Consider the following 15,640-nt stretch of genomic DNA (forward strand, 5'->3'; position numbering starts at 1 on the left):
ACCCTCTATCAGTTGGTTTGGATGCTGACCTACCTTCTATCAGTTGGTTTGGATGCAGACCTATCCTCTATCAGTTGGTTTGGTTTGGATACAGACCTATCCTCTATCAGTTGGTTTGGATGCAGACCTACCCTCTAATATTTGGTTTGGATGCAGACCTACCCTCTACTAGTTGGTCTGGATGCAGACCTACCCTCTACTAGTTGGTTTGGATGCAGACCTACCCTCTATCAGTTGGTTTGTATGCAGACCTACCCTCTATCAGTTGGTTTGGATGCTGACCTACCTTCTATCAGTTGGTTTGGATGCAGACCTATCCTCTATCAGTTGGTTTGGTTTGGATACAGACCTACACTCTATCAGTTGGTTTGGATACAGACCTTCCCTCTATCAGTTGGTTTGGATTCAGACCTACCCTCTATCAGTTGGTTTGAATGCAGACCTACCCTCTATCAGTTGGTTTGGATGCAGACCTACCCTCTACTAGTTGGTTTGGATACAGACCTACCCTCTATCAGTTGGTTTGGATACAGACCTACCCTCTATCAGTTGGTTTGGATTCAGACCTACCCTCTATCAGTTGGTTTGAATGCAGACCTACCCTCTATCAGTTGGTTTGGATACAGACCTACCCTCTATCAGTTGGTTTGGATTCAGACCTACCCTCTATCAGTTGGTTTGAATGCAGACCTACCCTCTATCAGTTGGTTTGGATTCAGACCTACCATCTATCAGTTGGTTTGAATGCAGACCTACCATCTATCAGTTGGTTTGGATGCAGACCTACCCTCTACTAGCTGGTCTGGATACAGACCTACCCTCTACTAGTTGGTTTGGATGCAGACCTACCCTCTATCAGTTGGTTTGGATACAGACCTTCCCTCTATCAGTTGGTTTGGATGCAGACCTACCCTCTACTAGTTGGTTTGGATACAGACCTACCCTCTATCAGTTGGTTTGGATACAGACCTACCCTTTATCAGTTGGTTTGGATACAGACCTACCCTCTATCAGTTGGTTTGTATGCAGACCTACCATCTATCAGTTGGTTTTGATGCTGACCTACCTTCTATCAGTTGGTTTGGATGCAGACCTATCCTCTATCAGTTGGTTTGGTTTGGATACAGACCTACCCTCTATCAGTTGGTTTGGATACAGACCTTCCCTCTATCAGTTGGTTTGGATTCAGACCTACCCTCTATCAGTTGGTTTGAATGCAGACCTACCCTCTATCAGTTGGTTTGTATGCAGACCTACCCTCTACTAGTTGGTTTGGATACAGACCTACCCTCTATCAGTTGGTTTGGCTACAGACCTACCCTCTATCAGTTGGTTTGGATTCAGACCTACCCTCTATCAGTTGGTTTGAATGCAGACCTACCCTCTATCAGTTGGTTTGGATTCAGACCTACCATCTATCAGTTGGTTTGAATGCAGACCTACCATCTATCAGTTGGTTTGGATGCTGACCTACCCTCTATCAGTTGGTTTGGATGCTGACCTACCCTCTATCAGTTGGTTTGGATGCTGACCTACCTTCTATCAGTTGGTTTGGATGCAGACCTACCCTCTATCAGTTGGTTTGGATGCAGACCTATCCTCTATCAGTTACCCTGAATGCCTCTGTACAGTGTGTTGCTGGCCAAGATATGTGGCTGCCTAATGCTACATTGCAGCCATTGTGCTGAACTGAATTGCCCCCTATGCCTAACCTATAAAATGCATAAGACTGAATGACAAATCTTCCAAAATGGAGTAAGCACCTTCTAGTGCAAAATCATTTGTCTGTGGTAGGAGCTTGGATGGGCTAAAATTGTTCAGTGATTTCCCAGCAAATTCCCCCATGATCGCTTTGCATACATGCTGGGCAAAAGCACCCATTGTGTATGCCCCTTAACAGTGCAGGTTTTAAGGATATCCATACTTGAGAACAAATAACTTGATTAGTTCCTCAATTACTGTGTTTTGCCCATCTGTGCTCAAGCATGGATAGAACGAAAACCTGGACTGGTAGTGTGCATTGAATACTGACATTGGGTTCCATTTGTCAATGAAACTCATTGATAAACAGCCCCAATGTGTAACAGCCTCATACAGGCTAATGAGATGGCCTCTGACAGTAGGTTTGATGGTATGGGAGTAAATACCTACCATGATGGAAACATCATAGATTATGTATGTGCATGTGTATCATGAGATTCCAAGGAATAACTTATCATAAGTTATGTATAAGTATATATATTAAATTAGAAAATAAATGGAATTACCATGGGTTTTAAGTTTGTCAGTCATCTTGTTGATTTTGCGTTCCAATCGGGCATATCTGGCAAACTCATCCATCATACTGATATTTGAGAGTTCTTGTCTCATAATCTGGATATCGGCTCTCATCTGCTGCTCCTCCTCCACATCCTTCTGCAGTAACCTGGACACCTAAACAGATTTATAAAACAAAGAGATGTGCTTTTAGAATTTACTATAAAGTCAAAATAAACTGCTCTTCTGTACGTTTCATATGGCAAGACTAGAGTATACAGAAGTATGTGGGAAACTGTACTATTTGGTGTATATTGTTATACAGTAGATCAGGCATTTCCAACCTGCGACCCTCCAGATGTTGTGAAACTACACATCCCATGATGCCCTGCCATAGTTTTAGCATTCCCTACTAGCAAAACTATGGCAAGGCATGTTGGGATGTGTAGTTTCACAACAGCTGGAGGGCCGCACGTTGGACATGCCTGCAGTAGATCATGCAATACCCTAAAGTTGTACTTAGTGCTTGCATGCATACACACTGTCCTCCCATTACTCTCAGAGGAACTAGACTGCACACTGCAGTAGGACACGCAATACAGAAGTCATTCTAGGTAAATGCACTATTATTTTCAGTACTGCATGATATAGTCTGCGTGATCTTAGTGGTGGAGAATGGTTACTGTGGCTGGCACAGTGGTGGCATTGCTGTCTTCTGCTCACTGGGAAAGCACCCTCTATGTCTTTGTGTGTGTGTGTAGCAGGGAGATGCGCTCTCCTCTGTGATTGATTTTGTGTGTGTGTGTGTGTGTAGTAAGGAGATGAACCCTCCTCCATGCCTGTGTGTGTAGCAGAGAGATGCACCCTCCATTGTGCCTGTGTCTAGTAAGGAGATGCACCCTCTATGTATTTGTGTGTGTGTGTAGCAGGAAGATGCCCTCTCCTCTGTGATTGATTGATTGTGTGTCCATGCTTGTGTGTGTAGTAAGGAGATGCACCCTCCTCCATGCTTGTGTGTAGTAAGTAGATGCACCCTCCTCCCTGCTTGTGTGTGTGTGTAGTAAGGAGATGCATCTTAATCCATGCTTGTGTGTAGTAAGGAGATGCACCCTCCTCCATGCTTGTGTGTGTAGTAAGGAGATGCACCCTCCTCCATGCTTGTGTGTGTAGTAAGATGTACCCTCCTCCATGCTTGTGTGTGTAGTAAGGAGATGCATCCTCCTCCATGCTTGTGTGTGTAGTAAGATGTACCCTCCTCCATGCTTGTGTGTGTAGTAAGGAGATGCACCCTCCTCCATGCTTGTGTGTAGTAAGGAGATAAACCCTCCTCCATGCTTGTGTGTGTAGTAAGATGTACCCTCCTCCGTGCCTTTGTGTGTGTAGTAGGGAGATGCACCTTCCTCCATGCTTGTGTGTGTAGTAAGGAGATGTACCCTCCTCCATGCGTGTGTGTGTGTAGTAAGGAGATGCACCCTTCTTCATGTGTGTGTGTGTGTAGTAAGGCGATGCACCCTTCTTCGTGTGTGTGTGTGTGTGTGTGTGTGTGTGTGTGTAGTAAGGAGATGCACCCTCCACCATGCTTGTGTGTAGTAGGAAGATACGGAATTGGTATGGAATCCCGGTGGTCAAAATCTCGACGCCTGAATCCCGCTTGCCACGCTCAGCACACTAATTTTTAGCCTGTGTGTGTAAGGAGATGCACCCTCCTCCATGCTTGTGTGTGTAGTAAGATGTACCCTCCTCCATGCGTGTGTGTGTGTGTGTAGTAAAGAGATGCACCCTCCTCCATGCGTGTGTGTAGTAGGGAGATGCACCCTCCTCCATGCTTGTGTGTGTAGTAGGGAGATGCACTTTCCATGCCGTTGTGTACTTGTGTAGCACGGAGATGCAACCTCCATGTCTCTATGTGTGTGTAGCAGGAATATGTACCCCCCTTTCTCATCCTGTGTGTGTATCAGGGCCATACACACTCCATGCCTGTGTGTAGTAGGGGAATGCAACCTCCATGCCTGCGTGTGTAGCAGGAAGATGCATTATCTATGCTTGCGTGTGTAGCAGGAAGATGCACCCTCCATGCCTGCATGTGTAGCAAGATGTACCCTCCTCCATGCTTGTGTGTGTAGTAAGGAGATGCACCCTCCTCCATGCTTGTGTGTGTAGTAAGATGTACCCTCCTCCATGCTTGTGTGTGTAGTAAGGAGATGCATCCTCCTTCATGCTTGTGTGTGTAGTAAGATGTACCCTCCTCCATGCTTGTGTGTGTAGTAAGGAGATGCACCCTCCTCCATGCTTGTGTGTAGTAAGGAGATAAACCCTCCTCCATGCTTGTGTGTGTAGTAAGATGTACCCTCCTCCGTGCCTTTGTGTGTGTAGTAAGGAGATGCACCTTCCTCCATGCTTGTGTGTGTAGTAAGGAGATGTACCCTCCTCCATGCGTGTGTGTGTGTGTGTGGTAAGGAGATGCACCCTTCTTCATGTGTGTGTGTGTGTGTGTGTAGTAAGGCGATGCACCCTTCTTCATGTGTGTGTGTGTGTGTGTAGTAAGGAGATGCACCCTCCACCATGCTTGTGTGTAGTAGGAAGATACGGAATTGGTATGGAATCCCGGTGGTCAAAATCTCGACGCCTGAATCCCGCTTGCCACGCTCAGCACACTAATTTTTAGCCTGTGTGTGTAAGGAGATGCACCCTCCTCCATGCTTGTGTGTGTAGTAAGGAGATGCACCCTTCTTCATGTGTGTGTGTGTGTAGTAAGGCGATGCACCCTTCTTCATGTGTGTGTGTGTGTGTGTGTGTGTGTAGTAAGGAGATGCACCCTCCACCATGCTTGTGTGTAGTAGGAAGATACGGAATTGGTATGGAATCCCGGTGGTCAAAATCTCGACGCCTGAATCCCGCTTGCCACGCTCAGCACACTAATTTTTAGCCTGTGTGTGTAAGGAGATGCACCCTCCTCCATGCTTGTGTATGTAGTAAGATGTACCCTCCTCCATGCTTGTGTGTGTAGTAAGGAGATGCACCTTCCTCCATGCTTGTGTGTGTAGTAAGATGTACCCTCCCCCATGCTTGTGTGTGTAGTAAGATGTACCCTCCTCCATGCTTGTGTGTGTAGTAAGATGTACCCTCCTCCATGCTTGTGTGTGTAGTAAAGAGATGCACCCTCCTCCATGCTTGTGTGTGTGGTAAGGAGATGTACCCTCCTCCATGCTTTTGTGTGTACTAAGGAGATGTACCTTCCTCCATGCTTGTGTGTGTAGTAAGGAGATGTACCTTCCTCCATGCTTGTGTGTGTAGTAAGGAGATGTACCCTCCTCCATGCTTGTGTGTGTGGTAAGGAGATGCACCCTCCTCCATGCTTGTGTGTGTAGTAAGGAGATGTACCCTCCTCCATGCTTGTGTGTGTAGTAAGATGTACCCTCCTCCATGCTTGTGTGTGTAGTAAGGAGATGCACCCTCCTCCATGCTTGTGTGTAGTAAGGAGATAAACCCTCCTCCATGCTTGTGTGTGTGGCAAGGAGATGCACCCTCCTCCGTGCCTTTGTGTGTGTAGTAAGGAGATGCACCTTCCTCCATGCTTGTCTGTGTATTAAGGAGATGTACCCTCCTCCATGCTTATGTGTGTAGTAAGGAGATGCACCCTCCTCCATGCTTGTGTGTGTAGTAAGGAGATAAACCCTCCTCCATGCTTGTGTGTGTAGTAAGATGTACCCTCCTCCGTGCCTTTGTGTGTGTAGTAAGGAGATGCACCTTCCTCCATGCTTGTGTGTGTAGTAAGGAGATGTACCCTCCTCCATGCGTGTGTGTGTGTGTGTGTGTGTGTAGTAAGGCGATGCACCCTTCTTCATGTGTGTGTGTGTGTGTGTGTAGTAAGGAGATGCACCCTCCACCATGCTTGTGTGTAGTAGGAAGCTACGGAATTGGTATGGAATCCCGGTGGTCAAAATCTCGACGCCTGAATCCCACTTGCCACGCTCAGCACACTAATTTTTAGCCTGTGTGTGTAAGGAGATGCACCCTCCTCCATGCTTGTGTGTGTAGTAAGATGTACCCTCCTCCATGCGTGTGTAGTAAGGAGATGCACCCTCCTCCATGCGTGTGTGTAGTAGGGAGATGCACCCTCCTCCATGCTTGTGTGTGTAGTAGGGAGATGCACTTTCCATGCCGTTGTGTACTTGTGTAGCACCGAGATGCAACCTCCATGTCTCTATGTGTGTGTAGCAGGAATATGTACCCCCCTTTCTCATCCTGTGTGTGTATCAGGGCCATACACACTCCATGCCTGTGTGTAGTAGGGGAATGCAACCTCCATGCCTGCGTTTGTAGCAGGAAGATGCATTATCTATGCTTGCGTGTGTAGCAGGAAGATGCACCCTCCATGCCTGCATGTGTAGCAGGAAGATGCACCCTCCATGCCTGCGTGTGTAGCAGGAAGATGCACCCTCTATGCCTGCGTGTGTAGCAGGAAGATGCACCCTCCATGCCTGCGTGGGTGTGTAGTAGGGAGATGCACCCTCCTCCATGCTTGTGTGTGTAGTAGGGAGATGCACCCTCGATGCCCGCGTGTGTAGCAGGAAGATGCATCCTCCATGCCCGCGTGTGTAGCAGGATGATGCATTCTCCAAGCCTGCGTTTGTAGCAGGAAGATGCATCCTCCATGCTTATGTAGCAGGGAGATGCTGAGTGCATACAAGCTGCAGGCGGCCATCCCTGTATAGTACATATGTGGATTATGCTTGCATGCAGGGAGATAAGGATTTATTGCAATACATGGTCGGGGTTATGTAAGGTGACAGTGTGTGGTCGGGAACATGGCAGCCAGTGCATGTGGGCGCCTGCTTGCACTGAGCAGCAGGTAACATGGAGGGGTGTGCGTGCCTCTGCCGCCTGCCCAAGGGGGCTGGCTACCAGGAGGAAAGCTTCACACCCGCCTTCCATCGCCTCAGTCCCGATCTTTTGTAAATAACAAGCCCTGGGCAGATGGCCGCAGCGGTAATAGCATTAGCTCCCTGTTTTCGGCTTACTTACTATTGAGGATAAGGAAGGGAGCTGGATTTTAAAGAGATTGCAGAGGAATACAGTGCTTAGCACTAGCAGCCAGGCACAGCCCTCCGCCATGTTCCCGGCGGCGGCAGCAGCAGCTTCCGATCCCCCAGCAGCAGCAGCGGGCGGTGCAGCTTACAGCACACAATGGCAATCAGCAAACCCCACCCCTCGGGACGGGGCATCCGAAGCTGCTGCTGCCGCCTGCACGGGAGGGGCCGGCTGCCGGTGCCCGTTACACACACACACACACAGCGGCGGCGGCGGCGGATCATCGCCTTTATTATTATTATCTGATTCCCACACACACAGCGGCCACAGCACAGAGCCGACCCCTCCCCCTATGGAACGTTGGGGAAGCAGCAGCAGCACTAGAACGCTAGGGCATAGGTTTGGAACGTTGTGGATCGTGACGTTACATCAGGAATCGCCGCCCAGCCAATCAGCGAGCGGCGCTCTATTTACCACCACCGATTCAAACCAACGTGAACAAAAAAAAAATCCAATCCAGTGGAGGGAAAAAAAAAAACACAAAAAAAACCCTAAAGCCGATTTACTATAACCCCCCTCCCCCCCTTTTGAGGAGGAGGAGGGGGGGCAGGGAGGGGGCGCTGGCTGACTGACAGCCTAACCTACCCAGACAGGTGCTCGTGTTATGGTTTGAAAGGCGCTCTTTGGGAGCGCTGAGCCAATGGCGGGGGCGAGGAGGCGGGGCCACGTCGCCGGCCCCGCCTTCCAGCCCCCAGCAGGTTGGAGCGGTGAATAGATAAGAGGCGGAGGGATCTGGTTAGAACTAGTTCTTTGGCTGGCATATTAACCGCCGGAGAGCGCTGAGGAGCGAGCTAGTGTCTTTGTGAGGAGAAGGAGGACTCCATCATCTGCAGCAGCAGCAGCAGCAGCAGCAGCAGCGGGGTTCTGTGTGTCTGATCTCCCGCCACTAGTCCTACCCCCTACACACATTGCCGGGCGTCCATCGGTGCAGCGCTGCCCTCTATCGCTCACTTCTTACCCGCGCCAGCAGGAGCTCCTTCATTCCAGGCAGCAGTAGCAGTAACAGACGGTCGCCGCCATGCCTAAGAGAAAGGTAAGCTGCCGCCGCCGGGGGCACCCGGGCATGTGCGCCGCTGCAGCGGGAGGTGGGCGCTCAAGGACGCGGCGGCGATGGTGGCGCTTGCACCCGCCGTGCTTCATTATGCCGCTGGTGGAATTGTCTCCGCCGCCGATTATCCCGCGCTTTTGGGTCCGTCTCGGAGACGTGCGCACGGTGTAATGGCGGGGCTGCCGTGCTCCGGTGCTTGCAGTCCTGGGCAGGCAGGGAGGTGATCAGTCTGAAAACGGCGCTTTAAGAATATTTATTGTAATATTATTTTTTTGTCTTTTTTATTTTTAATTTTTTTTAAAAAAATGTGCGGTTTCATCCGTCCGCCATTATTGCGAGGTCGGGTATAGTGTCGGTGAAGGCGGGAGAGACGGGGGGGGAGGTGCATGGGTTTCTGTGCAGCGCTATGGAGAGGGGGCAGTAATGGCGCGGGCTGGGATCAGCGCGCCGTCCCGCCTCCTTCTGCCCCCCCACCTCTTCCTCCCTCCGCAGCCCTCGGTGGCGGGTTCTCCTCGGCGCTCTCCTGCGCGCACTGGTTATATCGGCAGCGGGGTGGTCCTGGCGGCGTTCTAGAACGTTCCGGCCGCTATTAGCCAATGGGAGAGCGGCGGGGACGCCGGAGTCGGTGACGTCACATCTCAGCTAGTTCACCCCCCCTCCTCCTGTGTGTTGGTGGTAGTGACCCTGCTGGCGGCTCCATAGATAGGGGCATGATCCATAGGCGAGTGCAGGGGGGGGAGGGGCCGCGCCATTTGCCTCAGCATTTGCTTGTTTATAAGGTAGCTGACAGTGTCTCAGCGCGTACACGCCCCCTCCCAGCTATTCTATGGCTTTCTTGGGGACTATCGCTGTCTGTTATCGGACCGGCGCCCTCTGCTGGCCAGTGTGCATGTGGAGGACTAGAAACCTGTTGCAGTGAAGTGTGGATGATAGTATGTGTTTTTAGTCCCCAAGGTCAGGGCTTATAAATTAGGCTGCTGGCATTGTCTGATTTATTTGCATCTTAATTCCTTTTTTTTTTTCTCCTTTTTCCAGGTTAATGCAGCAGATGCTGGGGATGCTAAAGATGAGGTAGGAGATTAAATTGTGCATTTTATTTAGAAACCATTTAATTAAGGAACTTGTTTTTGTGAAGAACTAACAATTTTTTTTTTCTTATATAGCCCAAGAGGAGGTCGGCGCGGTTATCCGCTGTAAGTACTGTCAGCAGTCATCCTCTAAAGGTCTGTACACACTGTAATATGGGGCAATGCAGATATTATTAACTATATCGGAGGTTCTGAAAAACAAATGACTTGTGGGTAAACACTGAACGATATTATTCAGTCACATCACCTCGCTGGACATGCAGTCAGTGATATCATCAGATAGAACTATGATCAAGGACAGTGTTAACAAGATACTTGGGTACACACTGAACATTACAGCCAACGATAATGTTATCATGCATATTGGCCGTTAAAATTGTTTAGTGTGTACCCAGCTTTAGTATATTGAGTGACTCCCTTATGGTACACTACTGTTAAGAGGGGATCCAATTGTGGGCGTCTGAATGACATCGTTCGGTGTGTGCTCTATATTGCTCACCTGGTGTTATGGGGTAACTGGCTAGGTCAATCGTGGGATCTTGAAGTGTGTGCACACAAAGCTTCTAAAAATTGAGATGTTGCCCATAGCAACCTGATTTTCTGGATGGCAATAGAGAAATTGCAGACTAATTCTCCATTTTTAGAAGCTTTCATTAACTTACACCTATGCGGCTGGTGATGTGCCAGCAAGTAGGCTCCTAACTATCATTTATCAAACTGTCAATAGCTTATTGGCTTTTGAGGGAGAGGGGTAAGGTTGTGTGGTGCTGGCGTTTAAACACCACTGCAATGGTAATTCACCTGTATAAAGTAACTATTTCCTACATAAAGGCAGATGTATCAAGCAGCCAATCAAGTTATAGGCTGGGTTTGTAACATTAGCTAGGAGCCGATTGGCTGCTTCATTATCACCAGCCGCTCAATTCATATGGCCAATACATCTGTTAATGTAATTCTAGATTCTCCTAGACTAGCAGAAAACTTGACTCGGGGCATAATTTGCCATACGTGCTTTGACACGACAAGTGGGATTTGTTTGTTGAGACTTAAAATTGTACTTTCACTAATGGATTTCTCCTTTTCCCCCCTCCACAGAAACCAGCCCCACCAAAGGCTGAACCTAAGCCTAAAAAGGAAAAGGCTGCAGCAAAGGTGAGACCATGGCATGTAGAAGTATGCTTATAAAGTTTGTATAGTCGCAGACCTCTTTGGAAAGTGTTGGTACATAAGTGCTAAAAAGTCATCTGTGTCCAAACTGTAAGTTCTGGTCACTTTGTGCTAAATGACTTGTGTGCAGACACCATTATGAACTACAGTTCTGTGTAACCTTTTAATGCATTTGAGCTGTACAGTCTGAGGGCTGGAGAACTAGTGCAGTCGCTTCAAAGTGCATTTTGCGCCATGGTCCCCAAAACTCGTAACTTATTTAGTTTCTTATATATTGCAGTATTGCACTTTACAATTGTAGACAGCGATGTTACAAACTGGGTAAAACACATGTAGGATGCTGCAAGCTTATCTATAGAATCTACAAGATGGTTAACATTCTTAAATTTTCCAGGAGAAATCTGAGGAGAAGAAAGTTCCAGCAAAGGGAAAGAAGGGTGCTAAAGGCAAGCAGACCGAAGAAGCTAACAAAGAGGAGACTAAGGATGATCTTCCATCTGAAAACGGAGAGACAAAAAGTGACGAGGTAAGAGCCATTTGTGCCCAATAGCACTAGCCATCGGTATGATGGGGAAATCTTGTCATAATGTTAAATATTACCTACACACGTGATCAGTTATTTGACGGCAACCTGTGTATTGTCACAGTAGCAGCATAGACCTTTTTCCACTTATTTATTGATACTTAACAGTTAACTCAGTCTCCTGGGAGTGGGGTTACTAGAGCATCTTAAGTAGTTTCCTACACTTGGTCATGGAGGCAAAGTAACAGTCCAGGTTTTTGGACTAGCCATGCTTGAGCACATTGAATAAGTACCTCAGGTAATTAAGACTTCAATCTATGCTCAAGCATGGGTATCTTTTTAAATCCAGAACTAGTAAGCTACGTACACTACTGAAATCTCTACCAAATCAGGAGTGGTGTCCCAGTCCTATGTGATTCCATCCTAAATTGGACCAGCATGCAGGGCTGACCTCGGACCCTCCTTGCAGCAGTCATCTCTACCAAATCAGGAGTGGTGTCCCAGTCCTATGCGATTCCATCCTAAATTGGACCAGCATGCAGGGCTGACCTCGGACCCTCCTTGCAGCAGTCACAAGTGAACAATCACATGTGATGTAGTGCAGGGGATCGGCTGGCCATACACTGCTGTGAGTGGTAGTGTATGGCCAACTTTAGACTGATCTGTCTGGTGGGAACAAAAATCTGGTTCTCTATGGGAGCAAAGGACAATTAACAGTTTGCTTGTGGAATAATTTTTCTTGCCAGACAGACTGAAATGATACATGTTTCTGTGTAATCTTCAATTTGCCCATGTTAGGATCTTCTATTGCACAGGTTCTACCTGATTAAAACTAGGTGAATGAGGTCTGTCAGGCACAATCTGTAATTCATGTGTCATTATTACAGGATTATCTGGTAATCTACTTGTTTAACTACATAATTACTAGGCTACTACTAGATCATTTTAGCCCTTTTAAAAGTAATGGCAGCACATTGTGATTGATGGAAGGTTTGTGTCAATTCTGTTAGAAGTTTTGTCAAGTTTTTGATGTCCTCTATTGTGAATATTAAGCAACAAATGTGTGATGTAAGCCTACCATATGTATGGCATTTGTGCATGCTGCATTGTGCTGGAACACCCATCTTATTGGTCTGATTTGGGTATATGCATCATTATTTGTGCACCGAAATCTAAAAGCTTTTGGTCTCTCTGGATTCAATTATATGAGCAGGGAAAGTTGTTGTAATTGTGTGAAAACACTGCCAATGGTGCCACAACTTTGCCTGGAGTTGTATTTTAGTATACGGTCCTAAAGTGGTTAAGTGAATTGCATTGCTTTGTGTTAACTGTCTGCTTTGTTAAACAAATGTCTTTTCCCTCTAGGCCCCAGCATCTGATGGAGGAGACAAGGAATCAAAATCTGAATAACCTACATCTTGTTCCAAGTCTTTTATCAGTGGTTCCTGTACCTCCCTTGTACAATTCAGAGGAATATTTTTATCAACTATTTTGTAAATGCAAGTTTTTTAGTAGTTTAATTCTAGAAAACACATTTTTAAAATAGGAGGGAATCCCACCATGTTTCTGTTTTGAGGTTGTTGGCTTTTTTTTTTGTAACTTTTATTACATGTTTTTTGGATGGTTTGTTAAGCCCATTTTAGAATTGTCAACGGTCTGCAGAAAACACCATGGAATTGTTTGCTATTGGGAGGGGATGCACAAGAATGTCATCTCCATATGTATTTGTGTGATAAGACCGTTATAGGTGCACACACTGGTTTTGCATATATATTTTTTTCCCTCCCCTCCCTCATTTTGCCTGTGTCCACTGCTGTTTTACCTGCAGACTCCCTGGCTGACAGGGATAACAAAGCCTGTTATTTAAAACTGGTTCAGATAGTTATCAAGGTTTTTTTATCTTGACATTTTAACTGTTATATGTACCCATATTGTCTTGCGTACAATTTTTACAACCTAATAAAAATCCCTTGGTGTCGGATTTCCCTCTAAAAAAAAATTGTGTACTTATCTGTGTTACCATATATTTTTTTTTCTCCTATTTTTGGGTAGTGGTATTTTATTTTCAGTAACTATGTAAAAGTGCTGTGAATCTTTTTAAAAAAACAACCTTTTTGAGTGTGTAGTGAGTGTGATGTGAAGTACTGGGAAGTTCAAAAAGAAAAAATCAAAGCGGTTAAGTTGTCAACCACTTCACTCCCCAGCGCGGCTGCATTATCTTTTTTCGTTGTATTTTTACCCCACATTTCCCTTTTTTGCAGAGAATGGGTTAAGCTAATACGTTGAAGATACTGGTACGAGGGGTGCTCTTATTTTTTACAAAACGACTTGACTTTGAACTTCAAGTTGAAAAAGCCGCTAGGGTTTTTGGATTCTGACTATAATTTGACTACATGTTTTTATTCCTAGATTTCCAATCTACTAGAGTTTAAGGAAAAAAAAATGTACAGATTGTTCATAGTGTCTGTGTACTTATCACCAAAACCAATAAAACCTGGTTCAAAAAAAAATTAACTTCATGCTGAATTGTGAGTTATGATTTCTCAAGCAAACTTGTTTCATCCGTTAAATGAATATAATGCTTATTTCATGCGTTATACATTCCAGTTATATTATCCTGAATGTTTCAAGCGATAGATCGTACTTGCGTAACTTTAGGTCAGGCAAGTCCAAACTGTGGCCCTCTGGGGGTTGTGAAAGTACACATTCCAGCATGCTTTGCCATAGTTTTAGCATTCCCTAAAAGCAAAACTGTGGCAAGGCATGATGGGACTTGTAGTTTCACAATAGCCGGAGGGCCATAGTTTGGACATGCATGCTTTAGGTTATATCCACATTGTGTTAAAGATGTCTGCTGTGGATATTAGGGGTGTCAAACATGCATTGCCTTTTTCACATAGTGTGTTTTGGTTGGCTTACTTTATATACTTGCTGGTAATGAAGCAGGAGATTAACAGGTGGACTAATAGAGACTGGATAAGGACTTTCACCTATTTTAGTAACTTGTTGGCTTCTGCTTGCTATTAAAACTTATACTGTTTTAGTCCTATCTAAATGTATCTGCTTAGATGGAGTACAGCTTGCCCCACTATCCTCATTGAAGCCGTAGATTAGCCTTTGTGTTAATCTTGCATAATCCTAACCAGTCCTCAACTACAGTCTTTATGTCCTGCCAACAGGCCAAATTTTGTGGATTTATTGATCCATGTAAAATGAGCAAAAACAGACTTAGTGTAAGACAATTTAGGAAAAGTACATAGTGAATGGGACAGGACATTCAACTAATTATCAGTAAGAAGCTCATAAGGAGAGGGCCCTTGTGAGCTTAAGATGGGTAAAGACTATGATTGTAATAAACTATATTTACGATAACTTTAATACATTTGTGCAGTGTGTACCCGCTAGATCAGTAACTATGCATGGATCGTTAACACTGATGGTCTGAACATGGTCTCATCTGACAATGGTCAGTGACTTAAAATATAAAAAATGGGGATTTCCAACCACGGGCGCAAGATGGATTGTAGTCTCTGGGTCTTCCTAGGTTCTCCTCAACGGTTTCTCGACCATAAGGGGAAAATTCAAAAGGAAAGATGGTGGTTACTACTGACCATCCCAGGAACTCACTACACCAAACACAATGAATATTTTTTGTGAAGGATAAGCGTACCCTACTTACAGTAGGCAGGGCAGCGTAAAGGCACGTAGCGGTTTCTTTTCTTTTTATTTTCTCTTTCCTTCCAGGGACTCACTTTCGGGGCATATTCCTCGAATGTTATCAGCAACACGTGTAGCGGGGGAAAAGTGCAATATATAGATTTATACTATGTTGACCATATATCAGAAAAATCAAAACACCCTGTTATTTGACGGATGAGGGAGTGATGATTGGATCGTACCTAACTCACCAATAGTATAAGTAAGGTACAAATATAAAGGTTTCTTTCACTCAGAGATTATTCTTCCATCTATAGACCATGAATATAATGGCGTACCCCAACTCACGTCAAAAGATGTTTCTTTACACACGTAGCATGTTCTTTATTTGGTGGGGCTCGATTTTGATCAGATGACCATATTTCTCTCCAAATGGTGTGGTGATAAGTAAAACAATATAATAAAAGATTCATATACCTCCGTGGATTTAGAGGTATAGGAATATCAGTAGGGGGTGTTTACATTAATGTGACCAGAAGGTACTCATATCGTACCATAACTCACATGTGATGTGCAAAACAAAACTTGTAAAGGTTTCTTTTTATGGTCCTCTTGTGTTTTTAAAAGAGTTTAGATGGGGAAGTATATACCGAGAAGGATGGGGTCTCTGAAAAAGCTGTATTGGCTTACCCAAACTCAGTTATACAGTCGTTTTCACCACATATAATGGTATCTTTTAATCCTTGACATGGGGATCTCTGTAGCCAAGATATCACTCCAAAATATTCCAGAAATAGGCTCTTCAAAATT

General features: G+C 45.6%; 2 protein-coding genes across 3 annotated transcripts in view; one reads left to right on the forward strand and one right to left on the reverse strand.

Annotated features, from left to right (window-relative positions):
- GET1 (guided entry of tail-anchored proteins factor 1) overlaps window positions 1–7,458 on the reverse strand; it is a 101,309-nt gene extending 93,851 nt beyond the window's left edge. The window contains exons 1-2 of the mRNA XM_083171689.1: window positions 7,282–7,458; window positions 2,268–2,433 (exon numbers count right to left, since the gene is read on the reverse strand). Of these exons, the coding sequence (XP_083027815.1) occupies window positions 2,268–2,433; window positions 7,282–7,371 (256 nt within the window). The 5' untranslated portion in view covers window positions 7,372–7,458. The remainder of the gene's footprint in view (window positions 1–2,267; window positions 2,434–7,281) is intronic.
- A 630-nt stretch (window positions 7,459–8,088) lies between these two features.
- HMGN1 (high mobility group nucleosome binding domain 1) lies at window positions 8,089–13,687 on the forward strand. Of its 2 annotated transcripts, none has more exons than XM_083171690.1 (6): window positions 8,089–8,380; window positions 9,431–9,466; window positions 9,559–9,618; window positions 10,579–10,635; window positions 11,045–11,176; window positions 12,539–13,687. In XM_083171690.1, exons 1-6 carry the CDS (start codon window positions 8,366–8,368, stop codon window positions 12,581–12,583), a joined length of 345 nt encoding a protein of 114 aa, XP_083027816.1. In that variant the 5' UTR covers window positions 8,089–8,365; the 3' UTR covers window positions 12,584–13,687. The 2 variants fall into 2 exon arrangements, with proteins under 2 accessions (XP_083027816.1, XP_083027817.1); XM_083171691.1 differs by having other exon boundaries at window positions 9,559–9,588.
- The last annotated feature ends 1,953 nt before the right edge of the window (window positions 13,688–15,640 follow it).

The sequence above is a fragment of the Crinia signifera genome, chromosome 2 (assembly GCF_055691185.1).
Source record: "Crinia signifera chromosome 2, ASM5569118v1, whole genome shotgun sequence".
NCBI classification, from domain to species: domain Eukaryota; kingdom Metazoa; phylum Chordata; class Amphibia; order Anura; family Myobatrachidae; genus Crinia; species Crinia signifera.